The 26,151-nt window shown below is 49.3% G+C and overlaps 1 protein-coding gene across 2 annotated transcripts in view; it reads left to right on the forward strand.

Moving 5' to 3' along the window:
- SIL1 (SIL1 nucleotide exchange factor) overlaps nt 1–26,151 on the forward strand; it is an 83,869-nt gene that overhangs the window by 38,510 nt on the left and 19,208 nt on the right. For both annotated transcript variants that reach the window (XM_027468653.3, XM_005024927.6), the window contains exons 5-8: nt 5,958–6,078; nt 7,363–7,459; nt 9,965–10,156; nt 14,828–14,949. In XM_027468653.3, the coding sequence (XP_027324454.2) occupies nt 5,958–6,078; nt 7,363–7,459; nt 9,965–10,156; nt 14,828–14,949 (532 nt within the window). The remainder of the gene's footprint in view (nt 1–5,957; nt 6,079–7,362; nt 7,460–9,964; nt 10,157–14,827; nt 14,950–26,151) is intronic.

A 26,151-nucleotide genomic window follows, 5' to 3' on the forward strand; every position in this document is an offset into this window, starting at 1 on the left:
GGGAGCAGGCCCGTTGTGCTCTGGAAAACAAAAGAAAACAATTCAAGTTGTTTGCTCTTGCCATAAGGACAAAACTCCTCTACCGTGGTTTCCTCTGCAATCCCAAGAAGTGATGTCTCTTTGTTCTTGTTGGTACTTTGCACAGCAGGATCTTTGTCCGTATTGAGGTCTCCCAGGTGCAGTAATAATACAAAATAACGGTGATAAAACCAGCTTGACACTGCAGGAACTTCTTGTTTGCAGACAGAGGTAGCCCAGGGATGCTGCCAGCCATCCAGGCAGCCCTGGAAGAGATGCGATCCCCTACAGATGCCACAAGCACATCCTTAAGAAACAGTTTATGAACATGGCATGCGTATGGTAGTTAAAAAAAGGAGTTTCTAATTAATTACAGTAGGTAATTAGAGCCCCTGCTGTCATTGTGCAGACCTGAGGAGGCAGGGAGCGATGGGCAGCAAGGAGGACTGGGCTTCACAGAGGGTGGCATTTCCCCGCAGAAAGTGCAGAATTGGTAAAATTAGAGCTGTACACAGAGAGGCTGTAGGATCTGCATGAAGCTCTCGATCCAGCACCACGGGAGCTGAGACCTCACCCTGAGCAGGGTGCTGGAGCTGCAGCTTCCTCGCTGCCCGCGCTGCCCACGAGGGGCAGTGGGAAATGCCTGGGGCAGCTTCTGTGGGGAGCTTTGGGGCCCGGTGCTGCTGAACCTCCCTCAGCCCTAAGAGGTGATAAATAGCATATTAATTCCCCTTCCAGGTGGCGCTTACCTGGGAGTGCTGGATGAACTAATACAGAAAGCTAAGCAGAAAAGATTAAAAAAAAAAAAAGCGCAGGAAATAGCAAAATGAGATTCAGGCTCTGTGCTTCCTCTTCCCATCAGTAATCCATCTCTTCTTGACCTGTGCCTGCTACACATCTTCTCTTCCTTTTGTATGTAAAAATGTTCTGTTTTGAAATAACAAGCAGTCCGAGGAGTGCTGTGACTCAGCCTTACAGGAAAAAATAACAGGCTCCGGCTGCCTCCTTGCTCAGCACTGCTAACCAGCGAGGCCGGAGTCGGAGCACACACACCAACCCCCTCCAGATTCAGGCTGGTTCCTCTGATTTTCTTCGAGCACAGCACTCAGCGTGGGAAGCAGGCATCAGAGCTCACCTGGCTGCTCCTGTGAAATCCCAGCAGCTCCGCAGGCAGAGCCGTGAGGGCAGCCTGGGGGGTGCCGGGGCTGTCGTCACCACCCTGCATGAGTGTCCCCAGGCAAGGAGTTGTCCCCTGGCTCCAGCCTGGGCTCTGTCCCCTGCTCTCTGCAGCAAAGAGGCTGTGGCTCTTTCTGATCTGAGCCACAAATGGGATAATCCTGGTGCTGTCCCTCGGCTGGTTATGGGATTTTGGGGCTTCAGGGGACACCGGGATGCCCCAGCATCCCTTCAGTGCTCCAAATTGGCACTGGTGGTTCCTGGGCCGCAGCAGAGGGAAGCTGTGCTGCTTCCTGGGGTTTGTCTCCTCGTGCTTTTTAATCATTAGTTTCTTTGAAGGCGGAGATGTGGTGTCATCAGATCACTTCTTGAGAACGCTCTGCCAGTCTTGTGCAGCCTTATTATTTTCAGTATTGCAGCACTGCCAGTTTGTTTTGCTGGGAACATTCAGGTATCGATTTGCAGATTCTTTTGTTGCCTCTATCAGAGAGAAAGACCCTTCTTGTCACTCACCTGCACCGAAACGAACAAAGAGCAAGGAAAGGTAGATCGTATCTGATGAGTTCTTTCCAAGAACTGTGGAGCCAGTCTCTGACTTGTAACGGTGGGTTGTTTTCGCACTGAATAGATATTTTACTTTTTTTCCAATGGCAAATGAGGATGCTGGCTCGGGGAGCGAGCAGACAGGAGGATGTGAAGGAGCGGGGGCCGAGGGGCTGCCCGGGGGTGCTGTGGTGCCCTGTTCCTGCTTGCAGAACATCCCAGAGCAATGCTCTGCCAGGGACAGGACGGAGCAGGAGGGTGTTCCTGGCACAATCCCACGTCCGTGGTGCGCTGCTCTTGCTGGGCACATCGATGGACCACAGCTCGAGTTGGAGGCGGGCAGGAGATGGGGAAACGCAGTGGGATATTGCGGACCTCTGTATGAGGTTTGTGTGTGTATACATGATATAAAACTTCCCCTGTTGATAAATGGGGATATGGAAACGTGGGGATACAGGAAACGTGGCTGGCGTTTGATCCTTGTCTAGGAAAGGAGAGGTGGGCTCACCTGGATATTACGTGACACCTCACTGCCTTCAGATACTCTGCATACACCATGCCTGCTTCTTCTTTTAGTTGTGTGTGTGACGGAGGGGTGTTGTGTTTTCCATTTGTTTATTTATTTATAGTCTTGTTTTCAGCCCCTGCAAAACTTGATATAGGGGCAGAGCTTCAGAAACGTACACATAACAGAATAATAGATAACTGTGATTTGGTTACAAGGCAATAATTTAAGCCGACAGGTTTAGCTGATAACATAAAACACAAGAGAGAAATAGGATCAGTTTATAAATGTCAGCAGAACCCCTGAGAGTGAGTTGCTGCCTCGAAGCTGACTCGGGTGCAGTTACTCCATCTAATATATTATAAGGAGGAATAAACGGATGTCTGAAAAAATCTGGCTGTCCAAGATTAAAAGAATAGGGCTATAAATTAAATTCTTCCCTTGGTGTCACTTTAAGCAACTTTCAAGACAGACAGGACGCATCCCGACGTGATGAATGCTCAGGCACCAGGAGGACCTCCGAAACCCAGCACGATTTGGGCACGCCGCTCCTGTCTGCCCTTCCTGGACCAGCAGAGCAAGCCCAAGCTAATGCAATGGTGCTTATTCAAATCCTTCAAATTACAGCCTAAAATATTCCAGGGGTGGGCTTTGTGTAAGGTGTGAGGAACGCAGACGGGATGTGGGGGAAGGAGGCTGTTGGCTTCCTCCAGCAGCAGCTCTCCAGCCTTTTCGGCGGGGTTGTGGAGGGGTTTTCACACTTCAGGCAGCTCTTTCTACTCACCGGTTAGGCGATGCAGAGCTGAGAAATTAATTAAAGGGAAACCTCTCCTTCCCCTTCGAGGAAACGAGGCAGTGGGACGGGAGGAGACGGAGCAGCAGGAGGATTTTGAGGTGTCTGCAAGGTGAGGCCGTGTGGGAGCTGTGATTCAGCGCTCGGGCGTGCAGCGCGTACCTGTCGGGGTAATCATCTGCTACTTTTCTGAGGCATCGAGCAGAAAAAAAAAAGGTCAGAAAATCGCTTAAATGTAAAATTGTTACAGTTTTTAATTGAGTTTTGGTTTCCACATGCAACTTAATGCAAACAATAAGTAAAAATGAATTCCTCTAGGAAAAAAAAGCTATTAAGGATGTGATTCTGTATCAACAGAACGTTAAGCTGGGTAATTGCTTACATATGTATAGCTTCGGTGCATGCTCCTAGTTGTTGAATAGTATCAAATTATAGGAATCAAAGAGAATCAACTGTTTTTAAAGGAAATGTCTAGAAGCTACATACTGAAACAAGATTAAAATTCAAGATTTCCAGCTTGCTCGTTTAAATCAGCAATTTTAATCACATTATTCAAGCCAACCCACCCTGAAACACGCTTTATGAATAATGCTTTAAAATATCCCAAACTAAACAAGACTGAAGACCTCACCCGGCCCAAACATCTGGAATATTTTAAGCGACTGCGCGAATCTTTTTACTGCAAACAGAGATGTCTTTCTGGGTTTGTTTAATAAGGCAATATGTTTGTCCTGCTGTGGCATGAACCTGTGCCGCTGTGCACAGTGGCAAGAAGAAATTCCTGCAGCAATGAGTGCTGTTTAAATACATCAGAGCCGAGATTTCTGCTCTGGGGTTTGGACAGCCTTAGTCAAATTTGGTTTGGGAAAGTGTGAGGAAGCAGAAGCAGAAAGGGTTGTGTCTTCTCTGATGGCAACATCCTTAATTCAGTCATGCTGGATTTGCGAGTTGGTGCACGCTGGGATTCAGATCCTCTTTTATTTACTGCTTGCTGAAAATAGCAACTGGGAGGACTGGTCACATGGGAGTCATCCAGCCCTACTGGAGGCTGCTCCAGTGCTTTGCCTTTTTATGTTTCTTTTAAGTAAAGCCCGTCAGCCTTGTGCCTCTCCCCTGGCAACAGAGTGAACTAATGTGGCCAGATACACCAGCAACATGAAAGCCAGCATATACTGTACTGTTGGAACAGGGACGTTTATTTCTGGCCGCATTCGACAAAGCAGGAGCTGCTCGAGCAGATGCCGTGGCTGCAACCTGGGCTGCCCGAGTGCTTTTGACCCGGTGAGGAGAGCCTCTCGCTCGGCGATGGGAAGGACCCAGCTTTTTCCTCGCCGTCGCCTCGGCCAAGTGATGGTCGTGCCCGTGGAGGAGGAAGACATCCCATATATTCAGCATATAATGCCACTTGATATCTTATTTTTTTTTCTTGCTAGCAGTTCCCTGCCTCAAGAAACGTCCCAGCTGCACGGCCTGAGAGGGGAACAGCTCGGCCACCACAGCACCTTGCTGCACAGCTCCCCGTCTGAAAATGGGAACGTGCTCTGTGCAGGCACCTGGGTTAAAGCTCCCAGGAATAACAAGTGAAAGAGCAGTAGAGTGGTTGGGTCATGAAGCTTGCCATGGGCCATGTGCCCTTCCACCTGCATGCAGGGGAGGTGTAACGAGCCTGGCTTTGCTTAGTTTAAGACAGACAAACACGTTGGTCCCTTCACATATCAAACCAGTGCAACATCCTGCTGGAAGGTTATGGTGGGAGAGAAAGAACAGCTGTTAGAAACGCACCCAGAAATCCTCCAAATTGGATTTCTCCCTTTTTATACAAGCATTTGTACCTGCTGCATGGCTTCAGGCTTTGAAATGTTTTTATCTGAATTGTGACAAACATTCGGGTCTGGCATAGCAAGCGCCGCGTCCTTTGATCAGCGACACGTCTCTTTGGTCTTCAGGAGGTGCAATCAGTCCGGAGGTTCCCTAGATCAGAGGATTTGGTTTATGGGAACATGTATTTATTGTACAAAATAATTAGCCTTGTCTTCACTTCCCTTTGATAGGAGATGCTACCTGTCTCCTACACGCTGTGTTGGTTTATTCTAGGCATCTTCTTAGCTAAAAGGAAACAAAGGAAAAACTAAAGAGGGAATGAGCATGGAGAACGTGAGCAGCTGTGTGTCTGTCTGTGTGCTTCTGGATGTGAGCTGAGATCTCCATGTTTTTTCAGCTCTGATCCTGCTTTCCTAAGCAGGCAAATTTATTGCATTAAGAGGAAAGGAGGAGGAATCAAGAAGAAGCAGCCAAATACTGTCATCTCTCCATCCCTGTGCAACAGGTGGCTGTCATGAGGTGTTTGTGGTAATTGTGACCAAGAAAAAACACTCTGAATTTCCCAACTTTTATGCATTTAAAAGCGAAGTTTAATGTATTCTGTATATTTTTGTTGGCAGGTAGTAGTGATCAGTTATTCCTTTTAATACAATATTTCCAAACCAACACAACCTCGCCTCGGTACACTTGATATTCAGCACACCAGGCTGTACTCTGATGTGTGCTTTGATTTCATTTTGGCAGCTGTGTTTTATGCTGCCTGCCCATATTCAGCAGTCTATTCCCCTTTCTCCAAATAGTCTCAAAATCTACTCCTGATGTGGATTATTAATGCTTGCTTAGGAATCGGTGGGTAAGGTCAGCGTGGCATTTCTGCAAGGTTAAAATAGCACTTGTGGCACAAAGACTTTACCGGAGGGTTGGGTGGCTAGCACTCAATAGCTTGCTCTCTCTTGCCATGTAGGACGAGGGTTTTTTTTTGTGTTTATCTGTTTATTTTTGTGTGGTTCTTTCGAGCAGGAGCGTGGGACTTCAGCTTGCCCTTTGTGTGCAGACCTGTAATGGTGTGCGTGGCCTAAAGCATCTGCCCTTTGTTTGTAGGTCAGGCCGTTCCTGCGGGGTCGCACGTACGACTGAACCTGCAGACAGGAGACAGAGAAGCCCGGCTTCCAGACAGAGAAAATGGAAAAAGTGACACGAGAGAAGAGAAAAGAAGAAGAAGGTACAGTGATGCAAAGCACCTGCCTTCGCGCTGCACAGAGCCAAACCAGGGATTTTGTGTCTTTTATTAGCAGCCAGGTTCCCTGGGGCACTTAATTGCTGTGTCTTCCGGAGACTTAATTGCAGGTTTACGGGTCCAGCCGTGCTGAAACCTGGCCTCCATCCGTTGTGATCCCTTTGGATGGTGGTAGAAGTGCCCTGAGTGGGTATTCAGAGCTGCCTTTATGGCTTCTTGTGCCATGCTGCCAAAACTAAATTTGCAACCTGGCTCCTCTGAGTGACATTTTTTCCTTTGAATTATCTACAGCAATCAGGCTGAAACTACTTTCTAAGCTTAAACCATCAGAGCAGCTGTGAGGGGCTTCGTTTGTGTTGACCTGAGTCCGATCCAGTATGGTTTTAGCTTGGTGCTCTCAGGAGGGTTGCAGCATTCATTTATACATGAGTTATTGCTGATGTTCCCCTTCGATCACACAGCCTGCCCTGCACCCAGGTTCGTGTTAAAGTTTCTCTCGTGCTGACTTTCCCTTTGGCACAGTCTTAACAAAGACACATCCAGTTACTATTGGGAACTTTCTTTCCTGAAGTGCAGGGAATTTGACGTTGCAAATAGCCTTTCCCTTGCTCCCTGTAGCTCCTCTTGTTTGGGGAATGGAGCTCATTAACTTCATGATGCCTCAGTGGTTGGCTTTCCTTTTTTTTTCCTGTACAGGAGTGTTTATGGCCCAGATAAGTTCCCTGAGCCAATATGATCAACAAAAAAGCAACAAAATATTTATCTTTTTAGCATTTTTGTGAAATTTCTGGTTGAACTTAGGCTTGCTGTAATGAAGTTATAGCATACGATGATCAGCAGAACTTCAGCTGTATATCTCTGCTAAAGCTTGCGATTCCTTAGCAACGATCTAGTGACACAGTGGTGCTTTTTCCTTTTTTTCACATGAACATTTCCTATTTTTCTGTATTCCTACATGAAAGCAGGGGCATAAATTAATCAGCGATTCGTGCTGTGTTAAAGCTTGAGATTTTGGGTCTGCATGCAGATTCTGAAGCCTTTTGTGATTGTCAAGGTGAGGTGTCTGCAAACCACACAAAAAATACAGCACTGGGACTAACCTTTTGTTGAGTGTGGAGCTTTTCCAGCGTGTTTTAAGTGAGATATGTGCTGCTCTAGCTCTCTTAGCTCTTTTTCACCTGATATTATCCATTGCTAATATATTACAATGAGAATGTTATAGATAAAATTGTTCATTCGTGTAATGTTTTGTTTTGTTTCCTCTGCAAGGCTGGACAAGATGGATATTGACTCAAATTCATTCACGTCCCAGGAGCTCAAAAAGGCATTGGCTAAAATGAAGGAAAGTGAGAAGGCAGAAAGAATGGTAAAGACAGTTCCCTGTTTCTACAGCAATGCACAGTGTGCTGATGCGAATGCCCTGTGTAGCATGTCTTGGAAATATGGTTAAAGCAATTACCTGGGAAAATGCTGTCCAGACTAATCACCTGGTGAATATGGACCTAAAAGACATTTGCTGTTCTGTCAGTGGTAAAATTCCCTAGGAAACTCTAACCCCTTTTTGCATTAATCCCAGGTTTTCTGTTAAAATGGAAAACTTCTGTTCAGGCCCATGTAATTCATTTCTAACATAGAGGCCCTGTTTTGCAAGCTCCTTATAACTAAGTATATTGTCACGTTTCAGTGTTTCCTGGCAATAATTATCCCATGGCTTGTCAATGGGAGGGGGCTGCAGTGGTGCAGGGGGTTGGGATCAGCGGCTGCACAACCGCTCAGCCAGCGTACAGCCGTGCGGCCTGGGCTTCACTCAAGTCAGTGGGATCTCAACGAGCAAGCCAGACGTAGTGTCCACATACTATCTACCCACCAGATTTCTTCCTGTCATTCTTAGTATAGCAATGCTCACGTGAAATTACAGGATCTTTCCTGGGAACACAGGGGAGGCGCAGTCAGTGAGCTCTCTGCTGTGATGCTGCTCCCCTGGGTTTTCTGTTTGGATACCGGTGTGATTAGACCTGAATTAATAACATGGCAAAGGTGCTTGCAAACACTTGGGTGAACCCATGGGCTGATTTCCTTTCCATTGTTTGTATTGCATTTTTATCTGTTGTTTTGATTTACTTGTTCATCTGCAAACCCCCGAAGTGGAATGGATTTCGGTGTGATGGTGTTTGTAACGGAGGCTACTTGCTGTTCGTTATCCTCATTAGAGTGAGGAAGTACAAAAAGCACAGCTAAGGCTCTTTATTTTGGATTCAGCGATGGTGACAAGCCACTGGATGTACCATCCCCTGCCACTGGCACACTTGGATCCAGAAGTGATCTTATGGTTTAAGTTTCCAACCTCACGCCAGGGTAGTAAAAACCACAAATGGCTTTGGTAGAGCATGGGTTGAAGTTAACCTAAAGAAGCTGTAAACTTCCCATTTAGTTGCAGAAAGTGGATAATTCAAAGTCAAATAGAGAAGGTACGTGCTGCTTTCAGCCGGCTCCAGGCTTGGAGCTGGTCCCCAGGACAGGAGCAGCCACTGGCATGACACCGGTGGGATGAGTGAGCTGCAAGGCTGATCACACAGCTTTTGTCTCCTCCACTTCCAAGTATTTCCTTAGGCCCTAGCTCCTCCTGCTGCCTTGGCACTGAAGGAAATTTGAGGTGGGAATCAGGGCCATTGTCTTTGAGTCCCAGGAAGATCTTCCCTCTGTTTGACATCAGGGCAATGTTTTGTTTTCTGTAAGATTATTTATGCAGCAGCTAGCATTACTGATAGCAGGACTTCTGGAAATGAGTGCCATTTAAATGCAAAAATTAGTGATATTCTATTACGTGAAAATAGGCCATATTTAAAAAAACCTGTTAGAATAGCTATTGTCCCAGCAACGGGGCTAACACCCGCTATATCTAATGGACCTAAAGTACTCCATTTAAAATCACTCCTGCAGGGAGCAAATTCATCCTTGAAGTAACAGTGTCAAAGTAAATTGAGTTTTACACCAAGCATGCTCCTGTAGATGCTATTGCAAAAGCAATTCCTTCGGTGTGGCTGGAGTGGGGACAGCGTTCTGTGTGCCTGTGCAGTTCCTGCAGTAATTAGGCCAGCGGTCGTTAGCGCAGATTGTACAACTGCTACTAGATTGCCAGGGCTTTTACTGCCATCACTCTTCCTTGCTTTCTCCTGGTCTTGGGCAGTCCATCTTCAGCCTGGCCTCTGCTTTCCTGTCCTCGTGCAGCAGCAGGCTGTGCCCTGCTGGTCCCAGTGTCACCAGTGCTGCTGCGGGAGGAGAGGTCTCTGCTGCCTCTGGGGCTCTTGAGTCCCTGGCAGAGCCTTCTCCTTGCCTGCTCACACCTTGCTGCTGCTCTTGGTTCCTTGGGTTGCTCTGCCCCTGTGCTCTGTGTTGATTTGAACAGTGCATGGGGTGTGGAAATGGGCTACAAGGCATTATGTGCTAAGCTGCTGGGGGAATGTGTGCAGGTATCCACAAGCCATATTATATGGACACGTGAGTTCCTGGGCTTCCCAGAAGGGCCCAGACACCCAGCAGGCTGCTCCACGCCTCTTGGGCTGGATTTGGGCAGATGAGTGCTGCACGGTGTTGTGGTGTGAGCCTCTGGGTGGCCGGGCTGCCGAATGCAGCCCACAGCCCTGGGACAGGTCCCACCGCGCGTGGTGCCTGCTGTGAGCCAGGGGCAGCACGGCAGGCAGCAGAGCTGGGCAGCTGTCCCCTCCCCTGTCTTCAGGTCCTGCACCTGCTCCCAAGGTGCCTTCCAGCCCTGCCCTACAGCTCTGACACACAGGGGCCTTGTGCATCTGGGGCCGGGGTTGCTTTCTTTATCCCCTTCTTTAATATCTGCTTTCCTCCTGCTGCTTTCAAGGCCCACGAGGAAGAGGTGAGGAAGAAGTTCCGTCCCATAGAGCAGCTGAAGGAGGAGTTTGAAAAGCTGAACGTGAAGATGGAGACAGATTATGAAATCATGGATAAATTAATCAGCAAATTCAACAGCTCTGCTTCCACACTGGATGAAAAAGTAGCGGCGCTTTATGATCTCGAATATTATGTACACCAGGTAACAAAAATGCATTTGTAACCACCTTGTAAAATCCAGGGACTACGGTATTATAAACGTGGTTTTATTTTTCCTATCAGTATCAGGTAATACAAATTACTTAATTAGCATAATCCTGGGACAATAACAGATAGCAGAGGCTACTGCAGGCTTATTTTTTATCCGAGTTTGAATAAATCATCACTTGTAGCAGTAGCAGGCAGTTTCCTAGGGGTTAGTGTTGCTTGATTTGTTGTCTGTTCTCAGGCTTTTTTTCTTGTCCTCTCTTCTTTTTTATACGCTTGTTAATGTTAGGAAAATGGGTTTTATCTGCCACTTTCTGGGTAAGTATATTGAAGGCTGCTAAAAAAAAAAAAAAAATACTTTCTCGCTTCTTCCATGGAAAGCGTTTGTGGCTGCAAGTAGGTCCTCATAGACCAGTTCACAGAGAATGTCTTCATAGCAGGGAAGATGACAGACACCCAGAAGCCTGTATTTTGTCTTGGTGTGAGTAAGAACTGGCCTGCAGAGCCTCTCTCGCAGCTGGGCTGATGGCAGAAATGACTGAAGGCTCAGGCAAATGGCCAGTTGCTGAGCATCAGCTGAGCCATGGTGATTGGCTGTGCATGAGGTTGAATATCTCCTGAGATCTTTCTTCCTCTGGTTTATGCTCACACTTTTTTTTCCCCTCAGATCTCTCTTGCTCTGCTTTACGCTCACGCATTTTTAACTCTGGGTTGCTGCAGGCTCCGGGCACGCTGCTGTCCTCCACTGTGCCTGCTGCCTTCTCAGGCTGCTGAGGTTTGGTTGGGTGTCCGGGCATCGGGACTGTGCTCAGCCTCCTGGGAGAGGATGGGGCTTCTCTCTGCCCGGCTACTGGGAGGGACTGGAGCAGACTGGGAGAGTTTCCACTGTCGCTCTCAGTGACTTTTGTTATTTCAGAGGGTGAACAAGAACTCTCGAGAGATGATAGTGCCAGACCATTCACTGGAATGGCGTTTCTTACAAAAACAAACACATTTTTGGGGGGAAGTTAGCTGAAGGAACAAGCTGCTGGGAATGGAGTCCCGTGTTCCAGCTAATAGAAGCATTATTTGCAGGGCTCTTTGTCTTGCCTTTCCACATTAAATCTCTGTCATGCACACGCAGAGGCTTCCTTGCTGTTTGTTCTCAAAGCTTTTGTTTCACTGCCGGCATCTGTCTGACTCAGAGAATAAGTGTGAACAATGGGCGCCCTAAGAGCTTCATATTTATACTCAGGGCTAATTCTGTCCAGTTAAGGGTGCCAGAGCATCAGGCCAGCATGCTAAAAAGCAATTCCCAAACACGCTGGGATGCTTTGGATCCCAGCATAACGTTCTGGATTATTCCAGCGTAAAACCCTGCCTGCTCGTGGCGCAGGACGGGCTGAGCCATTTCAGGCAGGACCAGCAGGGAAATGATCCCTGCTCCCAGGGCAGGGCTCGGAGCATCAAAGGGAACCGCGTCCAGCATCAAATGGGTCAGAGGGGGAAATGGCAGGGAGGCTGGCAGGGCGCACACAGGGCTCCTTTGTGCATCCATCACAACGTTGCTCTGTGCCCGCGCAGTCGGGGCAGATGGCTGGGCAGCACCTTCTCATCAGGCAGGAAGCTGATAAGAAATATGACTTGTCTGTAAGCCAGCGTGGCTTTTCCTCCTCTTTCTTCTTCCAGCGAGTTGAATGCGTCCAGAGCATTATCTCTGCTTGGTACTGACTTTAGCAGCACCGGCTTAATGTAATTACTGAGCAGCAGCCAAGTGTGCCTGTGCCGCAGAGCGCTGCGAGGACCCAGCCGGCCGGGAGCGGCGCCGTGCCCCTGGGGGCTGTGGGGCACCAGAACGGAGTGCTGGTGACAGTGTGCCACTGCTTTTGCTGGTTATTCCTCTCCCAAAATACCTGTTGAGTGGGACATGTTGTGCCCAGCAGGGTTTGCAAGTGAAGGGGTGTGCCTCGCTCCGCAGCGCGGTCACGGGCACCCTGCACGCCTCCACGAAGGAGCAGAGGGGAACCGTGGTCGGGGCTGGGCTGGGGAGCGATGCTCTCCTGCTCCTGGAGAGCCGGCCCAAGGGCTCTGCGTCTGCTCAGCTTGGGGTTGCCAGCTCTGGTTTGCTTCTCGTCAGTCAGGATTGGAGTTGGCATGCTTGGGAGTCCATCTTGGAGGGAGAGCAGGACGGTCTGGCTTCCTAGGTTATCCGTAATGCATAAAAAACAAATGCAAATGTGCAGAGGCCAGAGCATAACTCATTTATAAACAGAGTTCACGGTGCTTGCACAGCAGTGTGCGGAGCCAAGCCCCGCTCTCATGCTTTTGCAGGCTCTTTCTCTCAATTATTTACTCTCCTTATCTTTCTCCCTTCCCTCCTCTGACATGCTACACCATTTCTCACTGCTAATTTCCTCTCCATCGCGGATGGTTGACATGCTGCTTTTCCCTGCTTTCATTTCCTAACGTTTTCTCTCTCATCTCCCCTCCCCGTTTTCCTTCCCTTCCAATTTGAAGGTGCTCCCTAAGTAACTGCTGTCATATTTGCTCTTCTCCCATCCCTCTCCTCTCCAACCTTGCCTGTGTACTTTACTCAAGAGCTCTTTTGATCTTTGCCTTTCTTCCGTGCTGTTTTCAGTGGACTGAAGCGAGGCACAGGCAGGCTGCCTCACAGCATCCTCTGCTCCCCAGAGAGGTTAATACCTTCGAGTTGTTGGGTTTGGGGCTTTTGTTGTGGTTTTTGGTGTTGGTTTTTTTTTTTTTTTTTTTAAATTTAATGGTGAGGGAAGGAGCTCTCACAAGAGACTCCAGTGAAGGAAGAAATGTGGTTAAAAATGAATACATCTTCAAAATAAGCTTTACCGTGCACTTTATATTCTGCGGTCCAGGTCTCTCCCTGGCACTGCCGCTGCCCTGCAGGACTCTGTTCCTGACGGGGATATGGCAGCGGTTGGTTTTAGCACAACTGATGCTGGAAACTTTCTGTGGCACAGCGTTCCCGTCCAGACAGGCACTGCATAGCCTAACGAGGCGGTTCCCTCCTGAGCAGAAGTAAACGTCCAATTCTAGCCTTAAAACAGCCTCGTTTTTTTTTCAGTTTGAGCACTAAAAGCCCCCGCCGGCAGATGAATTTAGGTTGCTGCATAAGTTTCTTTGTAGACAAAGAGGGAGCTACAGAATGGTAAGAGGTCTGGCAGATCCAGTTTATAGGGACGCTTAAAAGTAGGATCTGAAAGGATCAAAAAGCTGCTGCAAATCCTGAATGAGCTACAGGACACCCCCAGGGACTGCCTTTCTGTTACCGGCTCTGCAGAGGGACAGCAAGTGAGAGGCATTGTCCCAGTGGGGAGAACAGAGAGGCTGTAGCTCCCCAGGTCGTGCTTTGGTGAAGGCAAGGCTGTAGGACACAAAATTGAGTAGCTTCTTCGTTCAAGACTATGGCATCTAAACCATCTGACTTACGGCCACGATTGGCGAAGGCACACGGTCGAGACAGAAATAACACTAAGCACGACATCACTGCTGGCTCTCAGAGAGCATTCAGACGTGGCAATGTGTGAGTCCGACATATTGTGCACGCTTTGCAGTGTTTGTTCTTTCCTCCCTTTTCAGATCAGCCCTCTCGCTAAATCCAGGGAGGTCATTTTGCCCGGCTAGTCTCATTTTTATTCCTTTTCCATCCACCAATATATGCTGTCTGTGTTTCTGTTGCAAAAGAGAAATGTTGAGATCCTAAACCCAAGCTATTTGCATAAGCAAATCTGAAAATTTGACAGATTTCCTTATAAGTTGCAAAAAAAGCCTTTAAAACCAGAATGCATTAATTTGAATTTGGACTGAATTTTCTACTTGAAGCGTTTTGCACAGTTCCTCTAAATTTTGTTTGCAAACCACTCAGAGCCCTTTTCTAATTTTCTCCCTTAGAACAGATGTCCACTGTGATTTTTGTCTGGTTAGCCCCACGTTTGTTTAAAGTCAAAGACTGATGAATTTCCTGGAGGAATTCCTGCTAACGTTTAAACTTTTCCCTAGTGGCAGCTCCTCCAATATTGTCGGATTTAGAGAAATCGTTGTGGAGGCTGCCCCAGGGAAAAGCTCCTCGCTAGTGCTCCCGAGCAGGGTCTGGCTTCTTGCTTTCCACGTCTGCAGGAAATTTTCGACCACGTCCATGACAAGTGCCTGGAATAGCCCGGGTACCAGCAGAGGTGATGCTGCCGATGTGCCGGTGCTGCTGCTGGGCTCTTAAGCGTTTCTAACTCCTGGTGCTGTAATTAGAGGATTAATTAATTAATCGCATTTGCAAAACACACAATTCCCTGGGTTCCCAGTAATGGCCTGCTCGGAGGAGAGAGCAGAGAATTTTCTTTTTTGACATCAGCTTCCCGAAGTGCTGAGGCATGTGCCGAGGGAAGTTTTGATAGCTCATCAAAGTATCAGCGATGCCTCTGCATTTGATAATAGCCACCTGTCAGCGGGCTCTGTTCCTGCAAACATGGCGTCCATCCTCACAGGCAGTGTTGTATGAAACCAGCCACGCTCGTTCCCTGTTAATTTAGACTTTTTAAAGCTCCGTGCTGGTGAGATGGGGAGGGACGAGCTGATGCAAGGCGCTCTGGAATGATGGAGTTGAATCTGGAGGCCTGTGGCTGTGGCTGTTTGGTGCTGACAGGGATCTGCTCTCTCCCAGGTGGACAACGCGAAGGATTTCCTCTCCATGGGTGGACTCCAGCTCGTGATCGAGGGCTTGAACAGCACGGAGCCCGTCCTGAAGGAGCACGCTGCCTTCGTCCTGGGAGCCGCGCTCTCCAGGTGAGCTCTGCTCCTGCCCAGCCCGACGGGCTGGGTGTGCTTCTCCTCAGCTCCCCCATTTACAGCCTGAGCTGGAAGCTTTTCTTCTTGTGACACCAAAGTTTCTTCTCCCTTGCCTCGCCCCTTTCTTGCAGCCCTTCACTTCCCCCAGGCTTTTCTTCAGCACATCCTCACCCTGCTCATTAAACTTAGCCAGAAGTAATTCAGCATGGAAACTATGAATGCTTTTTTTTCCCCTGATCTCCTTGTTTTTACCCAAATCCGAGGAGAATAATTCTTCCTTCCCCTCCTATCCCCTTAGCAGCCCTTTCAGGGGGAAGATTCTGAGGATGATGCAGTTATGAGCGCCCAGGGTGCTCTTTTCTCCCTCCTATTCCTTGCTCCAAAGCTGCTTTAGGATAGTGAGATGCTGATTTCAGAAATACAGCAACTCCCATGGTCTTTGAAGGGATTTTATTATTTTTTTTAAGCCTTAGGGACACATCCCTCTGACCTACAGGCATAACCAAAGCAGTTTTGATTAGATACAGCGTTAGAGACTGATCTGGAGGATGCCTGTGGTTCGCTGGCTGATGGCTATTGCCCGAAGGAGCCCAGTGTGCCCCGTGCTAGGTGGGAATGTGCACCACCCAGGTGCACCCTGTGGGTTTCGTTGGTGCTCTTTTTGCTTTATGGGTGTTTGGGCATTGTTGTGTGCACGGGTCTGCTGTGCATTCCCCTGCACAGAGATTTGAGAAATGCATTGGATGGACCCAAACTTCAAGGTCAGGAGTGAAGACTGAAGACTGAAAGTCAGGACCATTATATCTGCTTATTTCTGTGCCTAAAAATATGATCACTTTCTCCACTGCTATAAATTATTTATCACTAGGTCTAATATATAGTCTACAAATCTGCATTTCTTTTGCAACCTTACATAGAATGCAGCTGGTCTTCAGCATGTTCAGAGCAATGTGGCTTCACTGATTTACACCAGGAAATGATCCAGCTCATGGTTTGAAACAGAGCTCGCCTTATTGATTACAGTAAGATACATTCCTTCATGGCAGAGAGGTAGACCTGCTTGTCATCTGCTGGCGTAGCTGAGTATTTGAAACTATAATTGTTTCCTCGGGGTTTTTAATGGCATGTGGATGTTTAATTATGTGTTTCAAAAAGAGAAAGTCATGCAGAGGCTCTGGAAACATGTAAAGGCAACCTACGAAATAAAAAGGGGCTCTCAGGTCCTATCTTTCCAGATTTAGCTAATGTGACATGATCAAGACTCAAGAAATTTGTTCTCTCATGAGATGAGCATGTAGCTCTGGCTGATGAAACTAGTGTTTTTGCATAGTATTCCTCATTTTATTGGAAATGCCTTCCTTTGGACAGAAACTGGGGCTTTTCTAACGTGACAATATTAAAATACTGCTCTGAAAACTTTTAAGCCTTATTTCTTTAAAGGACGTTCTGACAGATGGTAATTTTGAGTGGTTCAGATGATGTATTGTCTGAGAGCTGAGTTCCAAAATGTGAAGAATATTATGCTGCAGTTTCGGATTTGCTTTTTTCTCCTTGCTGTGCTTAAGCTTTCTCAGTAGACACCTACATGCCAACTCATCTGCTTTGTGCTAGCTGGTTAATTTATTTGTTCGTACCTTGTCTCAGGTTACTCTGTGCTCTGCTTAAACTGCCAGGGGCATTTCATGTACTTCACGCTAAGCGTTTTCAGTTGTGCTTTGTTCTTTGGAGGGGTTGTTATTTATTTCCTTCCCTTGTAGTTGTTCCTGGGGGCCTCAGTCTGGTGGCAGGACTTCCCTGTAATGGCCCAGAGGTGCTGTAGCTCACTGGGCTGCAGGGACATGATCTGATCTGTGCTTGTGTGCCCCGTGCTGATGTCAGGTCCTCTGCTGGATGCCGAGCCATGCCTGGGCAAGAGGCAGCAGTGTCCTGCTCACCAGGTGGGTCTGTGGCACCCCCCAGGTCCCTTCGAGTGAAAGCAGCCAGGTTGGCTCAAGCCAGCAGGCTCAAGCTAAGCAAACCTTCCCAGAGAAAAATCAAATTGTGATTGTAGCAGCTCCTCTGGCCAGCCTGGGAGGTCGGAAAGTCCTGGCGTAGCCAAACCTGCAGGAGGTCGTTTGTGGTGCTGCCTGTAGGCGAGTGGTGTTACGCAGGAGAAAACCACAGGGCACTGAGTCAGACTCTCCCACTGTGTGGGTCAGATCCAGAACTTTTAAATTGAAAAATGCTCTGGTTTTCTTCAGGTTTGCTTTGTGTGTAACTCTGACCAGGTGGGTGCAGGCACGAAGCAGGGGAAGGATGGAGAAACCAGCAGCATCACCCAGGTCTTGCTCCTGCTGTTCAGAGAGGTCAGAGCCGTGTCCTCCTACAGAGCCTGCTGATTTCCCAGGTTCACAGCCTAAAACTGAAGCTCCGATTTCCATCTCCAGGCCTGTAACTTTCACTGCAGCTCTTCCTCACTGCCAGTGACCTGCTGCAGGTGGGAGGTGGATTTAGAGCAGTTCTTCCCTTGCTTCAGGCACTGGTTTCACAGTGAATATAAGTTCAACTGCAGTAGAAGGGCAGCAGCACTGCCTCGGGCTGTGTCCCGGGCCCTGCCTGCATGCAGTCTGGTGGGGATTTGGCTCAGAGAGCTGAAAACTGAGCTGGGATAAAATGTTTTTCAAGTGGATCAGCAACTTGAGTCAATGGGCCATGTAGCTGGCCAAGATACCGAAAGCAGCAAAGGCAGCGAGGAGGAGGAGGAGAAGGCACAGCAGGGGATGTTTGGGATTTCCTTGTCCTGATAGCAGTCTGGTTTATGTGGCTTAAACTGGTTTAGAAAAGCAGCACTAACACAGAGGAGTTTGGTCCCCGGAGGAAAGGGTCCCAGGGGACTGCCTGGGTGGATGCGGTCCTCCAGGGCTCCGCCTGCCTCTACCTGTGAGCCTCTGTCTTGGGGGAGAGTGGCCTGGTAGGGAAGAAATCAAGATTTCATCTCTTGTTTCTCTTACACGTCCTTCGTTTTAGACATTTAGGGTTTAATTGCCGAGTCTGTGACCAAACCAAACATCGTTCCATCTGGTAGAGTTCTCTGAGCGCTGCCCTTATTGCAACTCTGCAACCTCATCACAGCCTCACTGTTTTTAAACCTTTAACAAAATGTTTTCCATTCAGCAGTTTGCAAAAGTAAACTTCATTTGAACAATCCTCATGTGCTCTGATTGCAAATAAAAGTTAAATGCACTAACAAAAATAATTGCTAGGCATGTGGGATTGTACATTTAGGTATCCATAATTCACTAACAGTATATGCCAATACACAACATTATCTGGATTTTCAGTGATTGCATTAGCATAAAAGCATGTTAGCATTTATCCAGTGGTACTAACATTTAAATATATATAAAGTATGAAATATTAAGATACAGCATTTTGGAGGCAAGTGAAACTACTGTCTGTAAAATGCTCTTGCATATTTCTGAAGGTACGCTCCAGCATCTTCGGATGACAATCAGCATTCGCACCATTGGGTCCAAACATTGCAAAAATGTCAATGTTTTATGCAAAGAGGAGCTATATTAAGCTAAAAAGATTGCTGATGAGAGAAGTGTCTTCTGATGTCCTCTAAGCTATTTACAGGCAACATCTTCCTTTGTTCGCAGCACAGCCAGGCCTCTGTGCAATTTGTATCTAGATGTTTCACAAGGCTGGAAATGTTAGCCAGGAAGGATTACGTTTGTGCTTAAAACCTCAATTTTTAAAAACTTTACCACCAGGAAGCATTTTTCCACACCAATAATTTGAACATTTTAATGTTTTGTAATAAAAGGATTTTTGTAATCCGTTTAGGAGGGGAACAATAATTTATGTCAAATGCATTCTTGAAGCTTTATCCCAAATGATCCCCATGTGCGTAGGGGTGAGTTAGAGGTGAGGGAGGAGAGGAGCTAAGCCATGCAGCCTGTGAGGCAAAGAGAAGCGGTTTGTGTTTCACGGGGAGAGGGCAGAGAGGGCAGAAAGGGAGATTTTGGTGTGGCCGAAGTGGGAGCCAGGTCCTGAGTTCTGTTGGAGCCGTGTAGCTGGGGACAGGATCTGCAGCCCGCGGTGTGATCTCGTGTGTGCCAGCTGTCCTCCGGGACACCGGGCAGTCCCCAGCACGGCCTCATTGTGTGGGAGACCTTCCAACAAGCCTGAAGCTACCAGGATCTCGCTGTTCCTCATGTTGGCCCTGAATGATAAATCAAATGTTACGACTTGGCAAAGGCTTGGGAGTAAACCCGTCCCAGCCGGTCACCTGGGCATCGTCTGGCGGCAGCCTGGAAGTTTCCCAGACGTGTCTCGTGTCAGCCCGTTGCCTCTCTTATTCATTTCCCATAAGTTACAGCCCCCTGGAACTCTGACAAACATCCCCAGAGCCCTTACTCATCTCAGCCAGCCCCAGGGTGTGCTGAGAGCTTGCCCCGTGTCGGCAAGGAGGAGCCCGGAGCCATGGGTCTGCTGCCTCCCTGCACAGCTCAGCGCCAAGCTGCTCAGCACCACGAGGTCTGCCTGGTTTCTTTGGCCTCTGATTTTTCATCTTCTTTCCTTCTGGAGGTAGGGACAGGGGAATGTTGTATCTCGCACCCCCTGGGGCTGTTGGTATCTCGGTGGTGTCCGCTCCCCTACCGCATCCGACCCTTGTGTCTGTCGGAGGAGTACTGGAGGCTTTCAGGATCTTTGCCGACAGGAGAAAATCCCCACCAGATGTGGAATTAAGTCTGACGTGGCAATGAAACTGGTTGATGCTCACTGCTGTTTAATATCGAGGTCCAGCGTCACACGATAAACTCAGGAAAAGTAAAATTGAAGACCTTGCTTCGGTTCCTTCTCCTAAGGCCAGAAGAATCTCCAGGCAGAAAGATACAGATAGTTAGCTTAACAAGCACTGTCCCTTCCCATTTATTTCAAATCCATCTTCATGTTTGTCCCTTCCTCCTCTGGCTTCTTTTTACACCCTGCAATCTTTTCCCATCTCTTTATTCATTTTCGCTGTTTGCTTCAGTGGCCTTGTTTGACAACTTTGTGTGCTGCCACCTCTCAGACGCAGGAATTCTCGCTCAGCTCCCTGCCCACTGGTAATTTCTTGCTTTGTAGCTTCGATTCTATTTTTATTTGAACTCCTGACTTGTGTGGAGTTAGCAGCCTCACTGCACTTAATTTCAAATTAATTTGATTGGGTCACCTCAATTTTTTCTGTAACGATAATGAACTCAACCTATTTAGCCTTTTCCCATTATAAATAACCTCAACAAAAACTGCAGTGCGGTATAAAACTGTGTTTCATCATTATGGTTAATTACACAGAAGAATAAATCCCTAAACATTTTTCATCATCCGAAATATAACAAGGAAGTGTAATTAACAATTAAATAGTAAACTGCCATCCTCGTGCTCTTGTGAAAACAGGGAGAGCAGACCCCGGGAGAAAAATCTAGAATCAGAGTTTTTTGCTTGTTTTCATTTTCCTGAACGCTTTGGTCGTGTAAATGCTGGGTGAGGGCAGGTTTCTGGAGGCTGAGCCGGTGCAGCAGGGAAGGAGATGGTGGGCATGGGGTGGGTGGACATCTAGGACATCTTAGCCTGTCCCAGCGGGATCGTTTCAGGGTTGGGGATGTCTTCACTTGGGTTGAATGTGGGGAATTTTGCAGGGATGCAGAGCCGTGCAGGAGCTCGCTGGCATGCCCTGAGCGCACCTCTCGCAGGAGAGCTGGCGGTGCCTGGCCGGGCTCGGCAGTGCCCTGCCTTCAGCAGGGAGGTTGGGGACACAACCTGCAGAAAAACGTCCTCGCAGCCAGGTCACGCATTGTATAAAACGCCTTGTTTCTGTCTTCTCTCATTTAGGACAAACAGACGGCGTGCTCTCCGCTCAAGGCGTTGAGTTATTGTGGTTCACATGTAGGATATGCTCTCGGACTGGTTACCTAATCACTTTCTGCAGAAAACAGCCCAAACTTGCTGGGTTTGGTGCTTCATCACTGGACGCAACATGTACTCCTTTGTCGCTTAAGCCACTATTTATTCATCATCCATGTTCTCTGTTTATCCTTTCTACTACAGCCTCTGCACTCAGTTAATGGCTTCACAAGCTTCAAAGATTTTCCTACGTAACACCTACATTATTTTCCTGACCTGCTGCGACTTTTCCATGTCGCGTGTTCCCTGCGTTCCCTCCGAGTAATAGGTGCAAAGCGCTGCACAAAGAGGAGGCATCTGCGTCTCCTCTTTAATCACGTTGTGCAGAGGGCTGCAGCAGCCCGTCCTTAATGTGTTTTTAGAAGGGAGGTTGAGAAAGTGCATTGAACAGAACAAAGAAACAAAAAAAAATGGGAGGAAGACGAACAATGAGAGCAGGAAATGCGGGATCCAGCCTCAATTACATACCTGCTCCGAGCAGGGGTTGGGATGGACAGAGCTGGCCCCGTGATTACGTCAATTGTCGGAGCTGCTATGGGAGGATCTGGATCCGTCCCTTTCTTTGTAGGTCCTGCTGTGTGCACCCTCCTACCCCTTTCCTGATTGCTGCTTTTGTTGGATTTAATTGCTGGCAGGCTGTACGCAGGGAGCATGCAGAGGCAGATCCCTCCGGGTTTGTATGGGGAAAGGCAGAGCCAGGCTCCTGGAGGGGTCCTGGGGGCCTGCCCGTAGCTCTCAGGGGATTCCAGGTGGTTTTGGGGGTTTGGCTCCAGTTTCTCGCCAGCCCTCTGCTGTTCCCCTGCTCTCCCCGTCGTGCCGAGGGGAAGGCAGAGCTGCTGGGCCCAGGGCTCACGTAGGGAGCGAATAAAACCAGCCAGCAGCCATGGGCGGTCACAGTGCCTACCGCTGGCCCTTGCCTGTCCTGGTTGAAGAGGGATCAAGTCTCGGCACATGAGCTCGTTCCCAGGCTGGCATCCCTCAGCCTGCCTGTTTTCCAGATCCTGTGTTTTGATCAAGTTTTTTTTTTTGTCTTCCGTCTGCCCGCGTGCTTTAAGATTCGGCGGAACAGTTGGTTATTCATCCACAAAGGCAGTTCCTCAGGTCTTCCACCAGATTGCTTCCAACCGCAGCCCCTTCAAGGCTCTCCGAGTGTTTGCACAGGGTAATGTTCTGCCGAGAGAAAAAACAACAGCTTACTGGAAATTATCTTTTTCTGAAGAAACTCATCATCGCTGTTGACTGCCTGCATCTTCCCTCAGGTGCTGACGCTCTGCATCTTCTTGCGAGCCGGGTTTTGATCTGTATTTTAGACGATCCTATTTCTGCTTAAAAGAAAATGTCCACGGGAAGCCCTCAGAGCTGCCTGGCGTGGTTTGGAAGGGGATGGCTGCTGGCTCGGCTGTCTGGGAGGCCGGGCAGACCTCCGAGCCCTGCCAGGCTCCTGGGGGCAGCCCCTGCCCCGTGGCTTGGAGCCATCCCCCAGGTCTGAGGAACGTTATCACCGCTGCTGCCCACCGAGTCCTAGCCCCTTGACGCCACTGCGTGAGTTCTGACTAGATCTGAAGCCTAATTTGGCTCTCTGTACATCACTCAGCCTTTCTGCTGCAGTTAAGGAGTTTCCAGGGTAGCCAGTTCCAGAAGGCAACCATCAAAGGGCTGTGTCCTCGCATCCGTCAGGCTCACCAGGCTGTCCCCCAGCGCACCTCTGTCTCACTGGCATTGTCTGTTATGATCCTAGCACAGATCACACCATGTCACTTCTCTGTCTCTCCTTTTTAATGCCCTGAAAATAGGTGATGGGCAAGAGAAAGGACTCTGCCAGCAGTCGGGTGGTGTTAGCTGCAGCCTGTGGGTCACGGCGAGCGCCCCGTCCATCACGCTGCTCCCTCCGTGTTCGTGGCCGTTTCTCCGTTGTTCCTGCCCCAACGCCGAGCTGTACCTGTTCAATTTTGTTAGCTGTCCTGCAGCTGACCTGTCCATCGGGAGCATCCCCGCGTTTTTTGGCTGTCACCGAAGGAGGATCGCATCTCAGGGAGAGGAAGGAGTGAGCACGGTGCTGCTGCTTGGCTGGCGGCTGGGCGGCGATGGGCATGGCTCCGCCGCGGCTGTTTGAGGGACAGGCTGTTAGGCCTTGGCTCCATCTGCTGAGATCAGTAATTAGGGCTGCTGCTTTGTATGAACCACTAGAGCAACATCGGAATTGCCTTATTGAAGTGGACATGCAGGTCTGTCTGGTTGAGCACGCCTGTGGCTGGGTTTTTTGGAGCTAGGAGCAAAAATCCTGGGGTGGTAACGGTACCATGAAATGGAGAGGTTCCCCTAGCCTTAAACAGCTAAAAAATGCCACATGTGATGAAACGCGAGGGTTCTTGGAGTTGTTTTATCTCTCCCTGTCAACATAACAGAGTTTAAAAGGGTTTCTGCATTCTGGTCCATGCCTGGTGCAGCAGGGTGCCGGCTGCTGCACACGTGGGCGCTTCCCATCTCCCGCTGCCAGCTGCCCACCTCCCTTCGGATGGGGCCAGGAGCACGTCTCCACACATGCTCCTGTCCTGGGGGCCCGTAAATGTGATTTGGGTGTGTTTGTGTGTCTTGCACCAGGCAGGAATTCACCTGTGTTGTTCTCCAAATTAATACCCCGCTGATCTTATTTAACAAAATCTTTCTCCAAGCTGAGAACAGTAACGACCCTGAAATTTTCTTACTAAAAAATGCTTTTTCTTCTCAGGCACTTTGTATTGAAATCTGTCTTAATTTTGGTTCAGCTAGTGTGTGAAAACACACGGTGCTGCTTTATTAGTCCCTGGAGGAATAAAGACAGATGGAACCCGAACTGGAGTCGGCGTTAGGATTAGCCAAATCCTACCAGAGTTGTGTGGACCCAGGGCTTGGTCCGAGCAGCACCCCAAGACCAGTTCAGGTGGTGTGAGTCCCCACACGTGGGCTGAGGAGCTTGGTGTGACAAATACAGGGGTCTCAGTCCCGGGTTGTCCCCTGTAGGTCGTGGCACGGGGCCTGGGATGGGTGCAGGTGCGTGTTATTCCTGCAGGAGGGCACGAGGAGCTGGTAGAGCTGTGGCAGCGATGGGAAGAGGAGCTGAAGGGCGCATCGGGGTCCCTGGCACGCGATGACGCGCTTCGGTAACGAGCTGCTATTTCTGGTCTCGAGCTTCCCACAGCTGTGCAGTCATTGATGGCTCTTGTGCGACTGCTGCGGTGGAGAGGAGAGCTGGGGAGGGGGAAGGCTTTGAGGGATGTTCCAAGGAGTTTGGGAGCGTGGAGGTGCAGATGCAGCGCATGGTCCGTGCGTGCTGGGGACGTCTTTGCTTTTGGGATGCTGAAGGGTGCATCTGCCCCTTGAAAGGGAGCAGTGGAGGAGTACAGGGTGGCATTGTCTGCATGGGTTTGGGCATTAGTGGATGTTTCTGGAGTCTGTAGCCACGCACTTTTAAAGCTTTTCTCACCTAGCTGCTGGCAAGGAGAAAGAGAAGAAGTTGCAGAAGGGAGGTCTCTGCCTCGTGCCTTGCAAGCCAGCCCTCCCCACGCAAACCAGCCGGAAAGCTCCAACCACGGCTACAAGTGCATGGGCAGCAAGTCCTCAGCAGCTTCAGCGCTGGGGAGCAGCAGCGAGTGAAGGCAGAGTTGCTTTGCAAAGGCCAGAGCAGGTCAGCACAGGGAGCTGTGTCAGTGTGTCTGGAGAGGACACAAGGGGGGCGGCTACGTGCCGCGGTGCCCCCCCAGCAGGCAGCCCTGCACAGAGCCACAGCTTGTGCTGCCGTGGGGTGTGCTTGCCCAAGGGAGGACTTTGGATGCCTCCAGCCTGGCCAGTTGGATGAAGCAGAGGCTTTTAAAATAATGCAAAGAAGGATTTGGTGTAGAAAGTTGATACCGCCCGTGGCAGTCAGGGTTTGATGTATGCAAAGTGAGCAAGGGGCAGAAGTGGAAGAGGAGCAGCTTCTACAGAGGCCCATCAGCTGGGAAGAAGGTGCAGAGGGCCACGGCCCTTCAGGCCAGCCAGGGGAGCCTTTCTCATGGGCCAGCCACCTTCCCTGCAGCGCAGCAGCAGCGATTCTGAGTTAAGAAGGCAAATACAGCGCCTCGCTAATTGTCCTGGGGAGCGGGAGGGCTGCTGCAAATGAGCTGATATTGCAGATCGATAGGGAGTTGAGCAAACACGTGAAGCATCTAGCCTGGCACCTCACAGAACATCCATTGTTCATTTATTCTGACAAGCGCAATTTGTTTTTTGTTATTCATGATACCCTCAAGCACAGCAGGAAATATGCCACAGCGTATTTTGTGCGGGGAGGAAGGGTCTGCCGCGCGAGCTTTCTCTGCAGGACGTGCCCAGGAAGTCTTAGAGAAACAGCGTGAGGCTGCTGTGGATTTTCTTTTCTTTCTTTGGGGGCTCTGGGGATTGCAGATCAGCGGATTGTGGATTAGTGGATCAGGAATTAGAAATGCATTTTTCATTTTTATGTTACACGCTAATGAACTGACAAATTTAATTTCTTTAAATCCAGCTACTTTAGCTAGAATAAGTGAAGTCTTTTTCTGTCTCTTTTGGTAACTCAGAAAAGGCTGAATCGCGATCTCTTTGGGCATCACGTCACATAAATGCAGTTATTTGGTTCAGCCTGTTGCTGTTAGGAAAGTGCAGCCTGTTGGCAAGAGAAGAGCTCGTTGCCCGTGGGTGGTCGGGGCCGTGGCGTGCTGTGGGCAGAGCTGTGTGGTGGGCTGCAGCTCTGCCAGCAGCGTAAGGCTCAGCAGCACAGCCAGGTGAAGCCGAGCCCGCAGGAGCTGGTGACAGAGCCTGGTGGCTCTGGCGGAGGTGCTGGAGCCAGCTGAGGGGCCCCTGCTGGGTGCTGCTGGCTCGGCACCCCTCTGAGCCCAGTGCTCTGCTCTGCGCGGAGCCTCCATGGCACGGCCGCTGCGTTGGCTCCAGTGAGTCGTGCTTGGCTGATATCTACTGCTTTTCTCTTGCCTTTAGGCTCGTGTGTGTGAATGAAGCTGAAGCTGGATTGCTCCAGGGGACCCCAGGCAGCATCCTCACCCTGCCATGCCCACCGCTGTAAGGGGATGGGGTTTGGGGGCTCTGGTGCAGGTGGGTGCAGGCTGCGGCAGGCTCCCAGTGCCTCCGCTGTAGCTGCGCGGTTCTGCAGGTCCCGTGGGATGCGCCTCCCTGCCCAAAAGCTGTACCAGGGCAGGCACAGAGCAGCACAAGGCGTTTATGTCATTAAATGCCTGACGGACTGCGCTGTGGGACCTG

This window comes from Anas platyrhynchos, chromosome 14 (genome assembly GCF_047663525.1).
Source record: "Anas platyrhynchos isolate ZD024472 breed Pekin duck chromosome 14, IASCAAS_PekinDuck_T2T, whole genome shotgun sequence".
In the NCBI taxonomy this organism is placed as follows: domain Eukaryota; kingdom Metazoa; phylum Chordata; class Aves; order Anseriformes; family Anatidae; genus Anas; species Anas platyrhynchos.